The sequence below is a fragment of the Xenopus laevis genome, chromosome 5L (assembly GCF_017654675.1).
Source record: "Xenopus laevis strain J_2021 chromosome 5L, Xenopus_laevis_v10.1, whole genome shotgun sequence".
In the NCBI taxonomy this organism is placed as follows: Eukaryota; Metazoa; Chordata; class Amphibia; order Anura; family Pipidae; genus Xenopus; species Xenopus laevis.
In genome coordinates this window covers 84,221,468-84,243,243 of record NC_054379.1, presented here as the reverse complement: position 1 = coordinate 84,243,243, position 21,776 = coordinate 84,221,468, and the positions used below count along the sequence as shown (strand labels likewise).

At 32.4% G+C, this 21,776-nt stretch overlaps 1 protein-coding gene across 2 annotated transcripts in view; it reads left to right on the top strand.

Annotated features, from left to right (window-relative positions):
• Nucleotides 1-7,801, top strand: part of grik2.L (glutamate receptor, ionotropic, kainate 2 L homeolog) — a 322,471-nt gene extending 314,670 nt beyond the window's left edge. Inside the window, exon 17 of one of the 2 annotated variants that reach the window (XM_041562043.1) lies at nt 7,515-7,801. In XM_041562043.1, the coding sequence (XP_041417977.1) occupies nt 7,515-7,679 (165 nt within the window). In that variant the 3' untranslated portion in view covers nt 7,680-7,801. 2 annotated transcript variants of the gene reach the window in all.
• The last annotated feature ends 13,975 nt before the right edge of the window (nt 7,802-21,776 follow it).

The window sequence follows — 21,776 nt, the reverse complement described above, 5'->3', positions numbered from 1 at the left end:
AACTAAGTCAACTATTTTTTCCATTAAAAAGCTTTCCTACCACTGATGTCAGACTAATTGGCCTATAGTTTGATCCCTTTTTGAATAGAGGCACCACATTAGCAATTTGCCAGTCTCTCTGTACTATGCCAGACCTCAATGAATCAATCCTGAAAAATTAAGTAAAGAGGTTTGGCAATCTAGCTAAGCTCGCTAAGTACCGTGGGATGAATACCATCCGGCCCCAGACCTTTCTTTGTCTTAACATGTTCTAGTCTCTTTTGAATTTCCTCATGTGTGAACCATGCATCATTAGTTGTATTATACTAGAATTGGGATTATTAAGAAGGATACCTTGATTTACTGGTTCCTCATTTGTGTAGGCAGATGAAAAATATGAGTTAAAAATCTCAGCTTTTTTTTGTTCTCATCAACCAGCTGACCCCCCCTCTGATATTAAGGGTCCCACCCCAACCCGCTTAATTTTTTTTACTATTTACATATTTATAAAATTATTTTGGATTATTTTTACTGCTTGCAGCAATATCCTTTTGAATATCTATTTTAGCTTGCCTGATATCTTATTTGCATGATTTATTGGCCTCCTTGTACCTATATGTTGCAGAGATGCCCTTATACTGTCAAAGTTTGTATATATATATATATATATATATATATATATATATATATATATATATATACATACATACATATATATATATATATATATATATATATATATATATATATATATATATATATATATATATATATATATAATAAAGCACACACACACTGGAAGCTGAAGGATAGAGTAATAACATCATAAAACTTGTCTTTAAAAAAATGTTCACCCATTCACATCTGATGTGATAGAACTAGATAAAATTAGTGTTCATTCACTTCCTTTGCAATGGTCATAGCACAGCATTGGTGGGTGCAAGGCAGCCCTAATATTGCCTGTGCCCTCCACCCTCCCCTCTCCTTATAAAAAAAAGTATTGCCAAACACAGTCAGCAATGTATTTATCTGGCTGGCTGCGGGTCTCTGTATTCTGTTTTGGAACACAGACACCTGCAACCACCCCTATTAGGCAAATCTTTTAGTATATGAGGCAGGGTGCAAAGTAACAAAAATATGGTGGATTATACCCTTCTTTGTACTTTTCAACCTGGACTTTAAATTAGCCACTTGAATCTCTGTATTGCACCTGTTGTGGGGTGGCATATGTGTATTAAACACAATAATTGTTTTTTTATCTAGAAATAAATATGACCTGTACCTGTAGCTACATTAGAATATTGAGTAGATATATAATAATTGTATTTAGTCCACAGACTGTTTAGCAGTTATTTAAAAAGTTATTTTAGTTCCTACTTTTTATAGTTTTAGTTACTGCATCTGGATTTAAATGGCTCTATTGAACATCTCCAGCTGTGTAGTACATTCAAATTGCTATAACAAGTAGCCCATAGAGACAGAAGCTTATTAGGAAAGAGGCTCAATGAAGGGCCTTATATGCATTCAGGGCAAACTTCAGTAAAGATGGAATGCTTCTTCATTGATGTATACTAGAAAATGGTAAAACATTGACCTCTAATACAAGCCATAAACTGCAAAATTACTGCCATTATTGCTTTAAGACATTTTAACAAGGTTTCAAACAATATTTGACATGCAATGTCAGAGGTAATGAACTTCTGAACAAACCTTGCATGAATTTCGATTACTTTGGTTACTTTCACAGGAACAGTATCAAAGGACAGAGTAGAAAATTCAATTTATTTAAATGAAACGGCTTCTCTCCTTTCTCTGTTAAAAATAAAGAAACATAATTTGTGCTAAATCAAAAAGACTTTACTTTTTTTCTGTTTCCTCGTTATATCATTTGATTAGTTATGTATGTTGGTCAACTCTTGCTGCTTTATGAAAAAGTAATGATTGTGATTAAAGGTCACCACAGGAAAAAATCACCCACTTTCTATTTATCCTATGGACGAATTGTATTTATCAATTGGTGAAAATGTTCTAAAAATTCTGCATATCACATAGGAATAAATGTGTGTGAGTTTTTCTGTGGTAAACTCTCATCTCACATTTTGATAAATCTGCCCCTATTTATTATCAAATTATTTAGAGATAGACAATCAGGCACGATTATGATGGGAATATTTTACCAGTGTAATTATTAAAATAAAAAATATAGTATAAATTATACATTTTTGCTTATTTTGGCCATAATTTTAAACTAAGTTTGGTAAGTAAAACTTTCATTTAACTACCATAAGTAAAAATATAGTTTTATATGCAAATAAAGAAAGAAAAATTAATTTAACAAAATGATGTGAAAAGATATTGACTGGGTCATAAGCACTAACAGAATGAATGGAAATAAATGCAATGTCCAACATTTTCTGATTTTATTTTGCCTAAACAAATAGTTTAAGGTTGCACTGGCCAGGTGGCTTACTTATATTTCAACCTACTATGTACTGATAGATATCCTAAATTTATATAGTAAAGTCTTGCTTTTTACTAAACGTGTGAACTGAGTGTTGCACAACATTTAGGGGGTAATTTACTAAGCTCCAAATTTATTTTATTTTAAAAAAACCATGGCCAAACTCCCATGCCCGATTTGACCGTATTTATTCATTACAAAACTTGAATTAATCGGATCTCGAAAAAGCCTGATAAAATCGAGTGAAAATCAGAATTGTCCATTTATTTCAGACTTTTTTCCCGAATCGCTCATATTTTCGGTGTTTTTCCCCAGAAACCATGACTTTTTCAGATTATCTGGCTAAACCCTGTGCAAACCACGATAGCCTCAAATTGGGATAGGTGCCTCTCCCATTAACTTATACAGGACCTCAACGATCTAGGATGACAGGTTTTCAATTCTGGATTTTTGCAGCATCGGGGTATAAATCTCGAAAAGTTTTTTTTCACAACAAATCCGAGTTATTGCCCCAAAAAGCCTGACCAGATACATTTGAGGTTTAGTAAATAACCCCCATAAAGTAAAAGTCAGATTTTCTGTTTTGTTTAAACATTAATAATGTTTTAAACTTTGTCCAGCTCCTACGTCTTAAATGTGCCAGAAAGCAGTGTACATCCAAACTTTAGAGCTGCAGAACAGAAAATTTCAACAACAAAAATAATATATATATATAATTCATACATACTGCAAACTCTATTAGATATTACTGTTTGTACTACAATCATAATTGGGAACTAGCTAGTGATGGGCGAATTTATTTGCCAGGCGCGAATTTGCGCGTTTCGCCCGCCAGCGAATAAATTCGCGAAACGCCCGAATTTTTTTTTCGAAAAAATGGACGCCGGCGTCAAAAAGGGGCGCCAGCGTCAAAAAATGGGCGACTGCGTCAAAAAGCCGAAATTCGCAAATTTTTGGCCGAAACGGCACAAATTCGCCCATCACTAGAACTAGCCCATTAAAAAGCAAAATCTAAAAAGAATATTATATTCACAGCTTTCTTAAGCTAAAAATGTATATAACCATTATAGCACCACACAACATAAAATCTGTTTTGGTCACATAATGATAACAAAGTGGTGTGATAGTTTTTATGTAGAGTCAAATACCAGCACTTAAAGGGTTAAAGCAGTTTTAAAAAGAAATGTCTTAAGAATAATGTTTTATAATGTTTACAATAAGCATTTCATAATATTACAAACTGTATAAGGATGCCATGTAAAAATGGTTAATTCTGACATATATATCTGCTTAAGAAGCGTAAGCTGTGCTACAGATTGAAAGTGACATCCAATGCCATGTTTAAACAAGCAAGGTGAAGCAAGGTGTCTAATAAAGTTGGTTCTTATGTCAAATACAGTAGGTTAAGTGTAGCTGATGAATAAAAATTTGATGAATATATTTTTAGCATAGTCAAGTTTTCCTTTTTGCTGTGTTTCATAATAAATCCGAAAACTTATCAAAGCTAGTAAATCAAGATTAAAATTTATGTTTGCATTTTTGTATGTATACAAAATCTTCTTTTTGCAAAAGAAAAAGGTAAAATGAACATTTCTTAAAAAAAAAGGTGAAATGAGCATTTCTAAAATCTAATGTTCAAAGAAGAATTTAACTAGTTTATTGAGCAACCATGGGTGTTTTAGGAATAAAACAGATATTAATCATTGAGAGATATGGTTCTCATGGGAATACAGTGTAAGTTTGGCATCTATAAAGCTGCTGTATATTTGAATTACATACTGGCATATATATATATATATATATTTTTTTTTTTTTTTTTTCTTGTCAAAAATATGTAATTACCAATAATAAAGACGATAGAACATTGATCTGTTGATTTTGCTTATTGAGGATGGATATCAAAGAAAAGCATGGGCTTTAAAACTCATCCAAGTAGCGTCTTTGCTTAAACTGATTGATAGATAATCCCCCAAATGCAATAACAAAAGCTCAATTAAACTAAACAGTGCAGGTATTACTTTAAATTAGCAAGGTTCTACTGGCACCATGAGATTTATTCGGGCAGGTATTCATTATTTGCATCACTGTTGCTTAATATTGGATGAGTGATAAAATGGTTATAACTTTAGTCAGTTTAGCCTTATCCCTACTGGATACTGTATATCAGAACCTGGATAACTAAAAACATTTATATACATATATAGATATAGGGCCTATACTGGTAATTGATTCAATATTTAGGAACAGGAATTCAAAATTAGGAAATTGGGTCATCTGGAAACACAAGATGGAGATGTGCAGACCCAAAACAAATATTCAAACAACCCTTGCCACTCTAGAAGAGATGCAGGTTTGAATTGATCTTTTTTCTTTAAGGCCTGTATTCACTTCTGGAGAAACATTGATATTTTGTGTAACAATGTGGTGACAAGAGTAAGAATACCCTATCACTGCCTTGCCTGTCCCTTAATAGTGCTAGTACCACTTCTTCCAATACAATTATAATGCTTTTAATGTTCTATTTCCAAAGCCTAGGTCATGTGTACCTGGGCCCAATATGTACTTGGTAGTCTTCTCTATAATTAATAATATTATCATGAGTGGAGAATCTTCTTGTTGCAATTATTAGTAATTAGTGATGGGCAAATCTGTGTTGTGAAAAATTAGCAAAACGCAAATCAATGGGCAAAGTCAATGGGCGTCAAAATAATTTTGAAATGCGTCAATTTTGACACAAGCGACAATATGTATATGCATGACTATTTGGTCTAAATGCATTAAAGTCAATGGGCGTCCAAATAATTTTGACATGCACACCAATTTAGATGCACACCAATTTTTGGATGTGGCGTATTTTTCACTGGCAAATACCCGCAGTTTCGCAAATTAATTATCTTGCGACTAAACTCTGAAATTTGCCGCAAGTTAGTGTCTGGTGAATTTATTCACCCATCACTATTAATAATCAACTAAGGTGAAAAATTATATAAAAAAAAAAACCTGTTGGGTGTTTTCTCTCTAAGGGGGTGACAATGCTCATATGTGAATTTTTACCACAATCTGAATTAGTTTGTGCTAAAATGCATAACTTTTAATTATGGTTTCAAAAACATGATTGTAAAACATCTAAACACTTGTGAGCTCATGAATAAGTCAATGGGAGGTGTCCTAAGCAAAATTTAGTACTGTAACACAGTACAACATCTTAAAACGTTTAAAACCTGAAAAATGTAAGTTTTCTTTTTAACATGAAAAATGTTACTTTTGACTGACAACTGCCCACGAAAACTCAAATTGTTCTGGTAAAACACAACTCTACATTTAATAAATAACCCCTAATTGTTTCTATTTCAGTTCGACTTTCTCCAATTTTTGATGATGAATAGTATACAAATTCGGCACATTCAAGTTTTTTCATGGTTTTGTCAGATCAATTTTTACATTCCAATTTTTAATAAACAAGCAAACATTAAAGTTTGGTAAAAAATCTGAGTTTATTCAAATTGAAAAAACTTTAAAATTCATAAATTCAATTTTAACAAATAGACTTTTAAATATTTTAGCATCATGAATTCTAAAATATGTCACTTGATAAAAACAGCTATATTGTGTCTGTAATAAACTTAATGTGGTAAAACTTCACACTGACTATAGAATTTTGTAATGTGATGGTGTTCTATTCAAGGGAGAAGAAAGATTTTTGGAATGGGAATGAAAAAATTATGCATGCTATTTTCACTGTAAAAATATCCTACAGGTACAGGATTAAATTTTAAAATTTTGTCTACTAATATACTTGTTTCTGCAGCTTAGGAAACATTCAAAATAATTAATTCAATTTTAAATATATATTTTTAACATTTTAAATATGTTGATATTTTTATGCTTGTAGTTAATGGATAAACCTGTAACAAGAAAGGCCTAACAGCTGTGTTCATTATTAATCACCCAATTTAGTCTAGTGTGGTACTTAAACTGTCATAGAGTTGGGAATGGAGCCCACTAGATTTCACTACAAGTAAATTCCACATCTCTCCTTTTAATTTTATTGGATTTTTAGGTACACATTTATGAATGGATGAACACAGAATGAACACTTTTCTTTACCCTTCAAAATCCTGAACAATTGGACAGAGAGCTGGGTGGACTGTGGTGAAATGTGCCCAATAGTATCTAAGCTTAAAAGCTGCACATCTGCATCCAGAAATGCACAGTGGAATTTTGTGTTCACAAATTATACTCTTTCTTTACAACAAAGGGATATTGTAGATTAGTGATATTTACAAAGTGATATTGTAGAATTTGATGAAAAAGTACACCCTAGCTCTGTGAAAGAGAGAGAGTGCTATCCTTAGTTGATAACCTTTTCCCCAATCCATATAATAAATGGCATAGGGGTTAAATAAAGTGAAGGTTTGATTCAGTATTCACTCCAGAACATACACCTTTATAGAAACATAAATGCCATTGGCTTCCTACATCTGTTGGGAAGACTGCTCTTAGAGTACTTTCTCTACACCAATACAGTTTTGACACATTAGAGTTTTGGTAAGTTTTATAGTTCATTCAAATTAAAATATGTACTAATATGAAGTTTGATTTTATATTTCATTATTTATATGAATAATAGTTGTTCCTTGTTTCTTTTGCATGCAATGTATAGTTAGCAATACATATATGCTAATACGTGATGATTTGTGATATGAATTATTTTTTCCTACCAAAGACAAAAAATGTGTAAAACACAAATGCTTTTGGATGTGAGCTCCAATGAACATATGTTTGATATGTATTTGCTCATAATGTGCATCACCAGGCATTAGTTGGCAGATTAATTTTAGCGACAAGGTGAAATTTGTAATGAGCATTCACAGCTTGATAAGTCAGTTTAATTACTAAGTGATGCATATTTAAATGACAGTAGTTTGTTGGAAGTTTCAAGTTGAAACATTGCATATTTACTGGACAGTGGACATGCTGTGCCAAAAGAATACACCTTTAATAGTTTGTTCACGCCTATGTATTGCATTATATAATACTAATAATGAAATATTTGTTCTGTTTTTATTTATAGAGGTCTTTCTGTAGTGCAATGGTAGAAGAGCTGAGAATGTCTCTTAAGTGTCAACGACGGTTAAAACATAAACCCCAGGCTCCTGTAATTGTGAAAACAGAGGAAGTTATCAACATGCACACATTTAATGACAGAAGATTGCCAGGAAAAGAAACTATGGCATAGAGCTGGGTTTAAGACTATCCCAAGCACAAACTGTCAGCTTTTTGTTTCTATTTTCCAAACAACTCTGCGAGAATGTTTCCTGTGGAAATATGCAACCTGTGCAAATAAAATGAGTTACCTCATGTTGCTTTGTCTATGAACTTGAGACGTTTCTGATCCATTGGTCAGATCCCAACTGCAAGAATCATGGATAAATAAGAATTTCTGTGGAGGTTAAACTAATTTTTTTCAAGGGGTCCACCATTCTTCTGAATGTAAATGTGTAAGTTTTGTGGTTGCTTTTCAAATGAGGTCCCGAGAAAATAAAATCAACAAAAACAATGTAAAAAATAAAATAAAAAGGATACAAAGAAAAGTTATTTTGGAGCTCACCCATTTTAAGGAAATACTATTGAAAATTCTCAGAGTAAACAATGAAGAAAAACACCATTTATAGACTATCAAAACAGCTGTATGCTCTGTATAGCCAAGCAGAGAAGAGAAATATGATACGTTATTGCTAACCTATACGTAAATGGCAAACTAAACGTTTTAACTGGACAGGCAGGCACTGTAAGGTTTTTCATAAGGATGGCAAGTATTGCTAAATCAGAAGATTCTTATCAGTTGTGTGGACTCCATGTTTCACTGTCAAATAAAACAGCAAGGCAATAATTGTATTGTTCAATTCAACCAGAATACAGCATTTCTAAGTAAAAAACATCAGTCTGACTCAGTCTTTGCTGACATATATGTATTATGGAGTTCAGAAGAATGTAACTTTAACTGTAAATCTAGTAGAGGGCAATGTGTATGTTACAGAGAAAGTACTAGAATATACCCTACAGAGAGATAAGAATGTTTCCCTTTTGCCATATAAACCCCACTGAGCCTCTGCAGTTTTGTTCTGCTGTGTAGAAGTTCACATGCAACACAATTGCCACATAAATGAACTATATGTGTGGACTGCATAACACAGTCAGCATTTAATTAACAAAATCCTTGAGCAATTTTTATTTAAAAAACTGTTCAGGTTTACTTGTGGAAATGCAAGATTTCTATAAAAATAGTTTTTGTATGGGAATTTTTGTAATACTTTTTATCAACAAAATCCAAACATACGCTTCTGTCAGGGGTGTGATGCCAAGCAAGAATGGTAGTGTTGGAGCACCACCAACGTTTGGTGAGATTATTTTTATCAAGTTCAATAAAAAAATATATTATTTTCAATTTAATATTGCTTGTTGCACTACCAGCACTGCTTACCATGCAACTAAGGATGCACCGAATCCACGGCCAAACCCCTGAATCCTTCGTGAAAGATTCTGCGAATACCGAACTGAATCCGAATCCTAATTTGCATATGCAAATTAGGGATAGGAAGGGTAAACATGTTTTACTTCCTTGTTTTGTGACAAAAAGTCACGCAATTTCCCTCCCTGTCCCTAATTTGCACATGCAAATTAGGATTCGTATTCAGTTCGGCCACGCAGAAGGATTCGGCAGAATCCTGCTGGAAAAGGCCGAATACTGGATTTGGTGCATCCCTACATGCAACACCCCTGATTTTCACAAAGCAACAAACATACTATAATGATCGGTTGTGTGTAAATGGTGAAATACATTCTTCTTGACCACATTGTGATAACAGTTTCAGTGCACACAGTTTCCTGTCTGAATACAATGCACAAAATAAACATGAAAAAATATTTATCTATTTTATTTTGTATACTACTTGAAACATGATATAAATCCTTTTCTAAACATGCTTTAAACATTTAAATGGAAATGTGACCACAGCAAGTTTGACATGCTGGCATTTTTTCACAATCACATTTATCACGCTCTGACCTAGCTTTTCCATCTAAAAGGCCATATCATGCCATGCCATATTATTTGAAACATTGCACGTTCAAAGGAATATCACGCAAAATTACGGCAAAATTTAAGACTAAGATTTGGAAGAATATATAGAAAATAAAAGGTTAAAGAGAGAACAATACTGCACCTGCTTAGGACAAAGCAGAATATACAAGCATTGTTACAAGCACCATTAACAAATCAAGGGGATGTTATGTATTCTTCTCTTTAATATTTTAATATCAGATTCAAAAGGATGGTAATGTTCCTTTTAATCATTCTTTATAGTTTCATTATTATCCCTTTCTATGACAATATACATACATTCATAGCTGACTTCTCTATATTAAAATAAAATAGGGATGTTAAATAAACAGTATGTATGCCATATAATGATGATGAAACCTGTTAGTAGTAATGGAAATTCAGAATTTATTTTGCATCACTAGTCTATAATTTTCTAATACTAGTTTATCATTTCATATATTTAAATTGTTAACCATGAAGAAAATCAATTCTATATTTCTTGAATATAAGGCTAATTATGATATTCCTACTACACCTTAACAATATGTTTATATACATATTTAATATGTTTTAATAATAAGAAGCAGACCAAGTTGAGGGATGGTAGCTTAAATTGATCTGTACACTGCAAGTTGCCCAAAAAGACATATCGGAATGTTGGGTAAGGATACTTTTTTCAGGTGCTTTATGTCTAATTAAACCTGACCAGACAAATGAATCTCCATCTGTGAAATGTCTAGGGTACAACCCCTAGTATTATATATTCATTCATGACTCATGACATGCCTACTTCTGTATGTCCATCAAAACTGTGATAACCAGATTTTGTAACTGTTGTGTGAAAAAGCTGACACTTTATTCATAAAAAAAGACCTGTTTGGAGGTATTAGCCATAATTTTAAGATACTTAAAAGTAAAGAAACCAGTTGGCTGATACTAAATGAAACCGTTATTTTAAAAAAGAAGAATACAAATTACTAGGAAATAGTAATTCAGTGTCAAAGATCATTTTCCATTGGCAATGATTACTCCCCTTTGCAAATAACATTATGAACTAGTGAATCACTTATGTTTGTATGTCTTTACACACTTGCTGTTAAATGCTTAGAGAATGGTTTGTCTCAGTTAATGTGTTTATTGCCCATTGTCCAGGAAAGCCTATTAATTTTTTATATATTTGGTTAATATATATGTATGACCTCAGAATTTGTGTCTTATTAATGCTTGGTTCATTGTGATTTTGCTGGATACTATACATTAACTGAGTATTTAAATGTAAATACATTTCTCCAACAAGCAGTATTGTTGCAAACCTGAATGTCATCAGATGTATTTTTCATATTGTACATTTAGGGTCAATGCATTATGTACTATAAAAACATTGACGTTTAGTTGCAGTTATCCATAAAAAAGGATTATATCTTGAGACATCTCACTATGATTACTCTAATAAGTAAAGCTTATCAATTGGTATTTTTGGTAGCCTCTTACATTCCTTTCAGAAAACCCTGACTGCATCCACTGGTCTTTTTAAAACATATAAATATCATAATACATGGACTAAAGTTGCCTGAAGTTTATTGAATTTCCTTGATATTCCTAAAAAACATTTTGCAAATGTTATATATTCTATAATATTCCTAAATTACATAAACAACAGAAACAAATAAGGTACACAAAGTTTTTTCTTCATTTTTCTAAGTAGAGGCTAATATGTAATTTTATTGTTTTAAGGTTGTAAGGTTTTTCTATTTTCAGTGCACATAAAAACTATATGGATTGCTCCTGCATCAGTTATGCCTGTGAGAAAATATTAATACCTGAAAATATTCATAACGAAGCTCCTATAAACTTCTTCTAAGGCTCTAAGGGGTTATGGCAATATAGAAGGGCTAGACAAAGTTATAAGAAGGTTAGAGAATGAAACCAGTAAACAATAACATCTTTTGCAAACTTCTGTAGGTATAGCCACTGTTTTTTTTTTTACATTTTCATAAAAAGTCATCATTTGAAATCTACAAAAAGAGCTATACCATTATGGAAATTTTGCAATCTAATTATTATGTTAGGAAGTACAGAAAGGTAACATAATACAAATTGGCATCAGCCAATACATGCACTTTTGGTGACCTTTGTTCCATGTATATACTGCAAAAGAATATTTTGCAGATAGATCCAATCCTAGAAATATATGTGGCAGAGTTCCCTAAAACATTATACTGCTGGGTACCCAAAGTTAAGGGTATTTTAGTAAAAATAAATAAACCCCCCATTAGTTACAGTTGTTTGAAACACCATTCTGGGGGGAGAGCTTGGGACTTAAAATTTCACTTGGTAAAAAAGGTGACCTGAACAGGGCTCTTTTATGTTAGTAAAGTGAATTGATTTTCCTTTAGTACTATTTGGCATACCTAGAGAGTTATCAACGTACATATTTTGATCTGCAATTATTAAATTTTTTTCACTAAAAATCGTGAATTGTAATGATTGTTTCAAAAACACAAATTTTTGTTATTTAGTAAGCAAAAAAAGGTGAAAATCTCTAATGTAAAACTTCATCAAGGTCATGCACAAGTCAATGGGAACTGTTCTAGGCAAAATGTAAACTATTTATTCCATTTGAGTTTTTATTTTTTTTTTGAGCTTGTCAATCCATTAAAATTGATGAATAAAACAGGAATTAAAAGTATTTGTATTTTTTTAAGGATTTATTCAATCATGGTTTTTTTATTCAGATTTTTTTCATAAATATGGTAATGTTCACTTTTTTAACTTTTGAGGTTATTCGAAATAGAAAAAAATACAAACATTATACAAATATAAATTTTTATAAATTAAATTAAAACATAGTTTTCAGTACTTTTGTATGATACAAAAAAGGGGGGTTGTGGGTGCACTCCTAAATTATAATATGTGCTACTGACCTGGTCAGTTAATCAATGCACATTCCCTTTTCCCCATCTAAGTAATTCAATAAATATGCAAGTGCATGTATTTTTTTACAAAGTTATGATCATAAAATTTGTAAGCCACCATACGACATCAAAGTAAACCCACACGGTGGCCCCTAACTTGTTTATCTCTGGTCATAGTATAAAAGATCTTTTACCTCTCTGCATAATAGCATTACTTGGAGTAAAAGTCTCCTGTTTCTTGGTTTCAACCTGTGGGCTAGGTCCTCCCCCGCCACCTGCTTTTGCGGCTTTTAAGAGAGAGAGACTGCCCAAACCAATGGCCATTTTTAAAAAATGTGTTAATGGAAAAATAATAATGAAGGCACTTTTGTATTATACTGTAAATGGGAATTAAAATGTTTCAGTATGCTGAATAACCATGCATTAGGCAGTACAGTCTTAAATACCATTGTAGTGGTAGATTAAGTACATTTACATATTTAAATGTTGGCAGTAGATTTATATTTATATTGTAATTTCTATAATAACTTAAATAACTTCAATATACACCTGAGGAGCACAGAGTAGATGAATGAACATTTCATTAATTCTAATTCTCCAATCAGATCACATCACTTTGTCAGTCCTGTGCTTCTTTAATTGGCTAGATCAAAAGTACAGGTAGGATTAAGAGAGATACTGTAAGAATATCCACTTTGAGACAGGGATTGCCTCTTCAGGTATTATTTTTTAAACGTGTTTTCCATATTCTCCCATTTTCACTCCAAGAAGCATAGACATTAAGGGGTAGGTTTATTAAGGTTTGAATTGTAAATTCAAATTCAAATTTTCAAGTTGGATTTTTGGTAAAAACTCACAAATTAGAGTTGGGAAGATTTATCATACCTTGACCCTGGGAACAACTCAAATTTGATTATTCGCCACCTTTTAGCTACCATAAACTCACATTAGCTTTACCCAAACTTTAATTTTTATTAAGGGATTATTAAGGGCCTTTCCCTTAACCTAAACCAAAAAATAAAAAGTTCTGTATAAACCACTTGGGGGCGGGGGAACTGTGACAGGAAGCCAAAGTATTTGAATGAGGAAACCTGTGAGATACTCTAAACCTGTGAGAGTTTAGGAACTCTTGCATGTTTTTACCAGTCAAAGTCTCAAGCATTTTTAAATGGGGCCCTAAGTGCAATAGTGCAGTAGAATGTGGTTTTTTTTGCTACATTACCTATATTGTCATATTTTCATCATATTAGATTTTTTGAGATTCACGTTTTTTCATAAATAATAAATGATAAATGTGCATTAAGACTGATGGTATAGTACCTAAGTAAACAGACGTTTTATGATATTTATTCAAACAAAAACTAGGTATGAGTATGAGATATGAGTAACTTGATATAGAGCTTAAGAAGCAATACAAAGGTTTTAAAGAATCAAACCAAGAGATGTAAAGGGATTTAAATGCTATGGTTGTTGGGAAAATACAATGATCTATGATATGACACAAGCTACAAATATAAAGGATCCCAGTAGTATACCATTTAAAGAGTAGGTAGTATATAGGTGAGATCAGCAGCCTTGTTGGTGGTGTGTAAACAAATAATATAGCAAAGGGTAGGAAAAGAAGAGGAAAGGATTTGGTTTCCCTCTGCTCTTAACAATACTGTATGAAACAGAGATGTAGTTTCAAAAATGTAATACAAAAACATTTTCTTTTATAAGAAAAAAGTCATAGAATTTTACCATGTAAGCGTGTTTTTCTTATTAAGTATAATACATTTAGAGGCACAGTTATCAAGGGTTAAATCTAAATTTATTAATAAATTCAATTATTTTTTAACTCAAATCGAATTCAAATTCGAATTTCCAATTTAAAAAACTTGATTCAAGGAATGAAGGCTGCAAACATCTACATATTGATCCCTGGACCTCTCCCATTGATTCAAACAGCAATTTGGCAGGTTTTAGGTGGCAAATAGTCAAATTTGAGTTTCTAAAGGGCCAGAGTATGATAAATCTCAAAAATCTAATTTTTTTTAATTTTTTTAAAAACTTGAATCGAATTTGAAAAACTCCCTAGTCAAATTTGACAGTTTTGACAGTTTTGACCATAACAAAACTCGAAAATTCTAATTTTGAATAGAATTTTCAATTCAACCCTTGATAAATCTGCCCCTTAATTGAATAGCGAATATATGATTTAAACTCTTATAACTACCACATCTTGCCTTTTAGGTGTTCCCATAACTTGCATTTATTTAATGTAAAAAAAAATATGTGCCTGTTAAATTAAATAATGGGTTTGACCCAAAAATATTCTATTAAATAAAAGTATTTTGCCTGTTGTAAAATGCCTTCAAAATGTCAGTGAAATATTTGCTAAAGTTGAAATATATATTTTTAAGCTACAAAAAAGGTTTTCTGATACACCAAAGATGGCATTCATTTTTTACCCCATGTTTTATTATGCTAGTCTCAGGTCCCCGATTTTTTTATTTTTAATTTATAGATTTGTAGAATTTTAGGGAATTTTGGGAATTCCATTAAAAAATCATAATTACGTTTTACATTTTATTTTCTTTCTCCTACACCCCGAAATTTGGAAGGTTGTACATAAGGGGTTCTGAATGACTGCCTTCTTTGGAGTGTCAGTTAATTCTACCCTGGTGCACACCAAGATGTCAATTAGTCAAATGCATTTCTAGGAGTAGAATCATATTTTAAAGCTACACAAAGTGTATTTAAAATGTTTTCAAAACAGGAAATACATTAACTTTTAGAGGCCTATTTATCAAAGGTTGAATTTCGAATTAATTCCAGTTTCTTTAGCTCCAATAAATTTAAATATACTCAAAATTCAATTGGGAGGGTATTTAAGAAAAAATCAAATATCTAAAGCTCAAACAAATTGTACCAACCCGAAAACTTGAATCAAATTCCAATAGAATTCAACTTAACAGGAATCAAGTTTTGTCTCTGAAAAAAACTTGAATGTTTAATAACATCTTCAAATTAGTCACTGGACCTCTCCCTTTGACTTATACATAAAGTCAGCAGGTTTAAGGCAGCAAATAGTTGAATTTGAATTATTCCCTGGGTTTAGGCTTGATAAATCTCGAAATTTGAATCGAGTTTGGATAATTCACAATTCGCATTTAAGAGTTTTGACCGAAATAATTTCAAAAATTCAAATTTCCAATTTGACCCTTATTAAATCTGCCCCTAATGTTCAAATTCTTTATTCATTGAAGCAATACATTAAACTTGGTTCTGGGTAGTATCATTATTAGTTATGGAAACCTATTATTTGTATTCTAAGGCAAAAATAAAAAAAAACAACAAGGAGACTAGTGGGCCCATTTACAATAAAATTAAAAAAATTTCCACAAATCTCAAAAAATGTGTGGTTTTCCTATTTTTTAAAAAGCTGAAAAAAATTGTATTAAATGTAATATTACAAAAACCACTAAAACAAAACTTTGCCAGGTAAAAGCTATTAAGGTCCTATAGAAGTCAGTGGGAGTTGCTCAGATCCTAATTCAGACTTTTAGAAGTTTTTGGATTTTTTTTGCTAGGAATTGTCAGAAAAACTCAAATTTTTAGAGTTGTGTTTTCCATGAAAATTCTAATTTTTAAAAAACACATTTTCAAGTAAAAAGATAAAATTTTTGAGATTTCATATCCCCCTACCCTGGAAATAGCTTTGATCGAAAAATACAGCATCTAAAACCTGTTGAGATCATTTAGGAATCCATGGCAGAGGTCCCATGAACCATTTGAAGATGTCAATAGCCTCCATGATGTTTGAGTTTTTTTTCAGAGGGTTTTGCCCAAAAACTCGAATAATTAAATTTTTCCCATGAAAAACTTGTTAATCGAGTTTTCAGGTTTTGTAACTCAAACTCGCAGAATCAAATTTTTCCCATTAAATTTTTTTCTATAATAAGATAACATTCCAGTTGTGAGTTCATTTGAGGTATAAAAACTTCTAATATTTGACCTTTGAAAAATAACCCCCTTAGAGTTTTTGAGTTTAGTCGTGGTTTCAAAAACCTATAAAACCACTAAAATCTGACCTTTGATAAATAGGACTCTGGTCTGCTACATGACATTTTGGGTTAACACCTTTTCTAAATGTCTGCACATATGATGACAGCATTAAGCATGTTTTCTGATGCAAATTGGTACTTGAATGAAACCACTAAGATTTCAATAGAGAAACGTGTTTTTTATGGTATCGATAAGTCCTTTCTTTAGCTTTGACTGTGGTTACACTATTAGATGTTCTCTGGGCTTGAATCACCATTGTTGCATGCATTTATTATTTAAATGGTTTTTCTTGTATATAAAATCTACATGGTTTTGTCTGAATAGCATCTTTATCTTAACTCATATGGGGGGGGAATTAACAAAAGTGGTGATATTGAGACAAAGTGGAGATAAAAATTCGCCCATCTCTCACCCTGACATAGGTGAAGACATTCGTCTCTGGCGAAATTCTCCCGCGAAATTTGGAAACAAAAAATTCGTAAAACACAGTTTTGCCGCTCATTAATGTCAAATAGGCATCCGTTTAATTGTCGCCATTGTCCAAATTGATGGCGGTGTTGGAATTATCGCCGGCGTCCAAAAACTTTGATGCCAGTGAATTTTCACGGCAATTTGATGGATTTATTTGCTGGCGGTGAAACGTGCAAATTTGATGCGAATTTGGCCCTGGTGAATAAATTCACCCATCACTAATGCTTAGTCATTTTATATTTACAAGATAATCTTTTTAAAAACATGGCACAGTTGCTTAATGTGACCCTCATTTCATTTTTGCTTTGTTTTTGCTTTCTTTGATTCTACACTGTCTACCCTACTCATATAAAGATCCTTACATAAAAATAATTTTTGCCACTACTACTGGTGTGCTTCTGATTGGAACTACCCATCTGGTTTATAGAATCACAACTAATCACAACATAATGGATTTTTAAAACCACTTGACTAAGATATTTAGATCTTAAATAGTTTCAAATTTGAAATGGTTGTAAATACAAGTGAAAAGTTAGAAATACTTTTATATCTACAATCTACTGTATTTTTGTATCTTTTGTTTGTTATGTTCAGTAAAACATCTTTGTTTTGCATCAATGCACAAATACCCAGACAGAAGAAGAAGTGGACCCTGCACCATGTGTGAGGGAATAAGTGTCTTTTGCCAGGAAAACATTGTCCTGGCTACACAGAAAATTAAAAAACAACAAACAATATCAATTAACTGTCCTGTATACCCACTCCCGGCTCCCATAATTAACCTTTTAAATGCCACAGAACGTAGAATCTTCAGTACACCCTTGGCATTCAGATTTAAGATGCTTTATGCTGGTAGGCTATGAAATGTGGAGTATATAATGGGGTAAAATGCAAGCGTTTTAACGATTTTCAGAAATTTCATAAAAACCGTTATGTTTAGCATAGCTATGCAGTTTGGTAGTTTGCAGTATAAAGATGTATTTACCTGCTTTAGATTCGTCAAAATGTGTCTTTCGGAAAATATTTGGTTTTCTAGGGTCTACATACTGTTAGGGGGTCTTATGGTGCATAATACACATACCGGTTGCTTGTATTGTAGCAGTCAGAGTGTCATAGGTGAAAATTCATATGTACTGTACTATTTTCATTTGGTGGTCTCTGTATGCCTAGTTTGGTAAATATTTTCATTTCAGCATCAAACTCTTCATTACACCCCTGGCATTCATATTTAGGATGCCTTTTGCTGGTATGTTACAAAATGTGGGGTATATAATGGGGTAAAAGGCAAGGTTTTCAAATTTTCAAAAAAACATTATGTTTAGCATAGCTTTGCAGTTTGTTAGTTTGCAGTTTAAAGATGTAATTACCTGTTTTAGATTCATCAGAATGTGTACTTTCGCAAAATATATGGTTTTCTAGGGTCTCAATACTGTTAGGGGGTCTCTTGGCACATAATAAACATACCAGGTGTTTATATTGTAGTAACCAGAGTGTCATATGTGAAAATTCATATGCCCTATTTGGATTTGGGGGTCTCTGTATGCCACATCATCATAGTTTACTAAGAAGAAACTAAAAGTGAAACTCACATTTTCATTTATCACATCACTCTCTCACAGTATGTTGGAGTAAAACTATAAAAAGAGCTCATTAAATCCTTCTGGTTCATAAAGCTTTATCCAAACCTAAACCATGAATCAGAGTTGTGCTCTTTTTTATGACATACAGGTATATGAAGGTTGTGATTATTGTTTCTTTTGCATGTGCTCTATTCTTCACAAACTGAAAAATACTTTGTCTGCCCAGATGCAAATGGACTTTGCACAAGGTTTTCTCCACATGCCTTTATACGTTTTATCTGCAGGAAGCTCACTGCCAGATAGTTTGGACATACTCATGCTCCTGAGCTACAACATGTAAACTGAGGTATTTTTATGAAGAGTTTAGATACTTGAGAATTTTTGGGCTTTGATAGTACTTTATTGTTCCATTTGTATTTATATTCCTAGTTAAGGTTCTGTTAAATAAAGAAATGTATGAAGTATTTTCAATATTCTGGCCTAGTTTTAAAGAAAATATAATTCACCAAGCAAATTGAGCCCTAGCAGGAAATCATTATTTCAACTACAAAGAATAAAAATGAGATGCTTTAAACTAGAGCATTTTTTTCTGGTCCAGCATATGCTCAGCTCAATTTGAACAATGTTATTTTTAGTAAGAAAAACCTAGAAAGCATTTATGAAATTTATCATCCCAAAATACTAATGGCATAATGAAGTTTGAGTTTAGAAAACACACAGTCAGCAGTTTAATTGTGTAACAGTAGTGTTAAATAAGTTATGCTGTACCAGACATTTTGTATTCAATGCCCTTGTTCACTCTCTTTCTAAATGAGTAATATTAGGAAAGATATTTAATTCAATATTCCCACCAAAGCCTGGTGATAACTTCAAGCAATGCTAGTGGATAGACCTGGCATTCCTAATATTTTTTTCTGGCGATGTAATACACAAACACACTGTCAGGATGATTTACTTGCATATGTGCTAAATTGTACCAGTGCAGTTGCTAATAGCAATCACTCAGCAATTAGTCTGCTTAGAGTGAGGACATTAAAGCTACCATCTGATATACCACTTGAGTTTGTAAATTATCCCCTGAGTCACAAACCTTTCTATTCTTTCACATTCTGTAACATTAACATAAAGATGGAGGAATAGGCATCACAAATACATCTTTAAACTCATAATTGTCACATAAAGCATTATTAATGTGTCACCGTATCAAAATATAGCTGAAGAGTATTTTATTGTAAAATGTTATTCTTATTTAAGCGGGTTTTTATCACATTTCTTCATTATGCTCATACTCATTTACTAATATACCCTTATTCAGAATTCATACTTATTCAGTCAAACGTTCACCATTTAAGAACACACTTTCTTCTATGGTGTGTTCACCCATATGACCTTATCAAAATGGTTGGCTAGTGCGCTTGGACAAGTAGGCTACTCAAAAAGCAAAGGTAACCATTTGAGGACCTTACCAGAGCAGATCTTAAACCAATCAGATCATAATGCCAATAAGCTGCTGATCGGTCTGGAGGTACCGAGTTAGCAGTTGCCAATAGAGTAGATATTCACCCTGTTTGGCTATTCATACATTGGGTCAAAACAGACTGATCTAATCAGAGTTTTTGAGTCCAATTATCAGTTAATACTGCTGGCCCATTGGAACCATTGGAATCAGGAGAAGACCACATCAACACACCAATGTGGTCCTTGTCCAATGGAATTATTTAGACTTGCCTAATAGATTTTTGGCTAGGTATCCATGGGGCAAGCACTTGTGATGGCCCCAGACATGGGCCAATAAATTGCCAACTCCATTTGGAAAGGTGGAGTCAGACATTTTTATCCATCTCAGTCCTCAATATGTAATATTGTCAGCACATACTGTAAATGAATATAATCTTTTAAAAAGTAGTACCTTGGGGGGGGAGTTTTGTACACATTTGTGCACATAATAAAAGTGATGATGTTGCTTTTAATGGAATCACAGTTCTGAAAACATTATCAAACAAGGTTAAAAAAAAAATCAACTTTTTTCATATTATGGTAAACTAATTTAGACCTTAAGTAGCTTCTTCCTTGGAAAGTTTGAAAAGTGTACTTCCTAAACATTCATGTAAAATGAATTCTTAGGTACACGTTACTCACAAAAGTGCATGCAAAATGGCCATTATGTAAACCTAACCATTTAGCAAATTAAGGTCTTCAATATAATTTCAATCAGTTGTGCCTTTTTTGGCTACTTTAGTGAACTGTGTACCTCTGTAACATGCAACACTGTAAGATATATCACACTATTAAAGTCAACTTCATCTCTACATGATTAGGAAATCATTTTTACTATTGATATTGCATTTTCAGTACTGAGTGGTGGAAATGATTAAGAATGAATTTAAGGAAGAGTATAATAGATAGGACTGAAACCTTATCAAGTTATTGAGCTGAAACAAATTAATAAAATGATATGTAGAATCCTAAAGCAAAGGATAATTAAGGGTGTTTAATGCATTAAATCATTTTCTCAGACTAATATGATTCCATTTAAGTGAGTAGCTAAATTATCTTCTTTTGTCATTATTGGTAATTATAGTGATAAGCAGTAATTCATTTTGTAATATTGAGATAAAACACTTCATTACTTCAGAAATCTGAGCACATCCTACAGACACCCACAATTTCCTCACCTCACTGGAACTGCTATACATGCAGTATGTATATGGTGAGATCTTATCTCTTGCTTCATAGAAAGATAATTTCATAACAATTTATTCATAATTACTTAAACTAATTCACCAAATGTGTGCATGAAATGTATGTTTTTGACTGACTAGTGGTTCTATAAAAGCACACTACACTCATAGCTAAAACTATCCCTTAAGCAAACGTTTTCTCTACTTTAACAGTTTCTTCTGTGAACTTCCCAACTCTCACCTTTCATTAGCCATTAACAGTTCACACAAGGATCATTTTATTTTCTCCCCTTTTGCTTTGTTTGCCATTAAATATCACGTCACCTACAAACCTTTTCTCTCCTACATTTACACATTTCTGCTGTTATCACATTGTATTTTCACCCCACAGCTTGCTCAGGAATGCCTATTATGAGTTCTGTTTAGCCTTGGTTTATTTCTAAAATGCATTAACACCATGCCCTTGAAACAAAATCTCTCTTTAGGCTTATTATGGTCATCAGAATTGTAATATATTTTTATACTAAAATGCAAGGC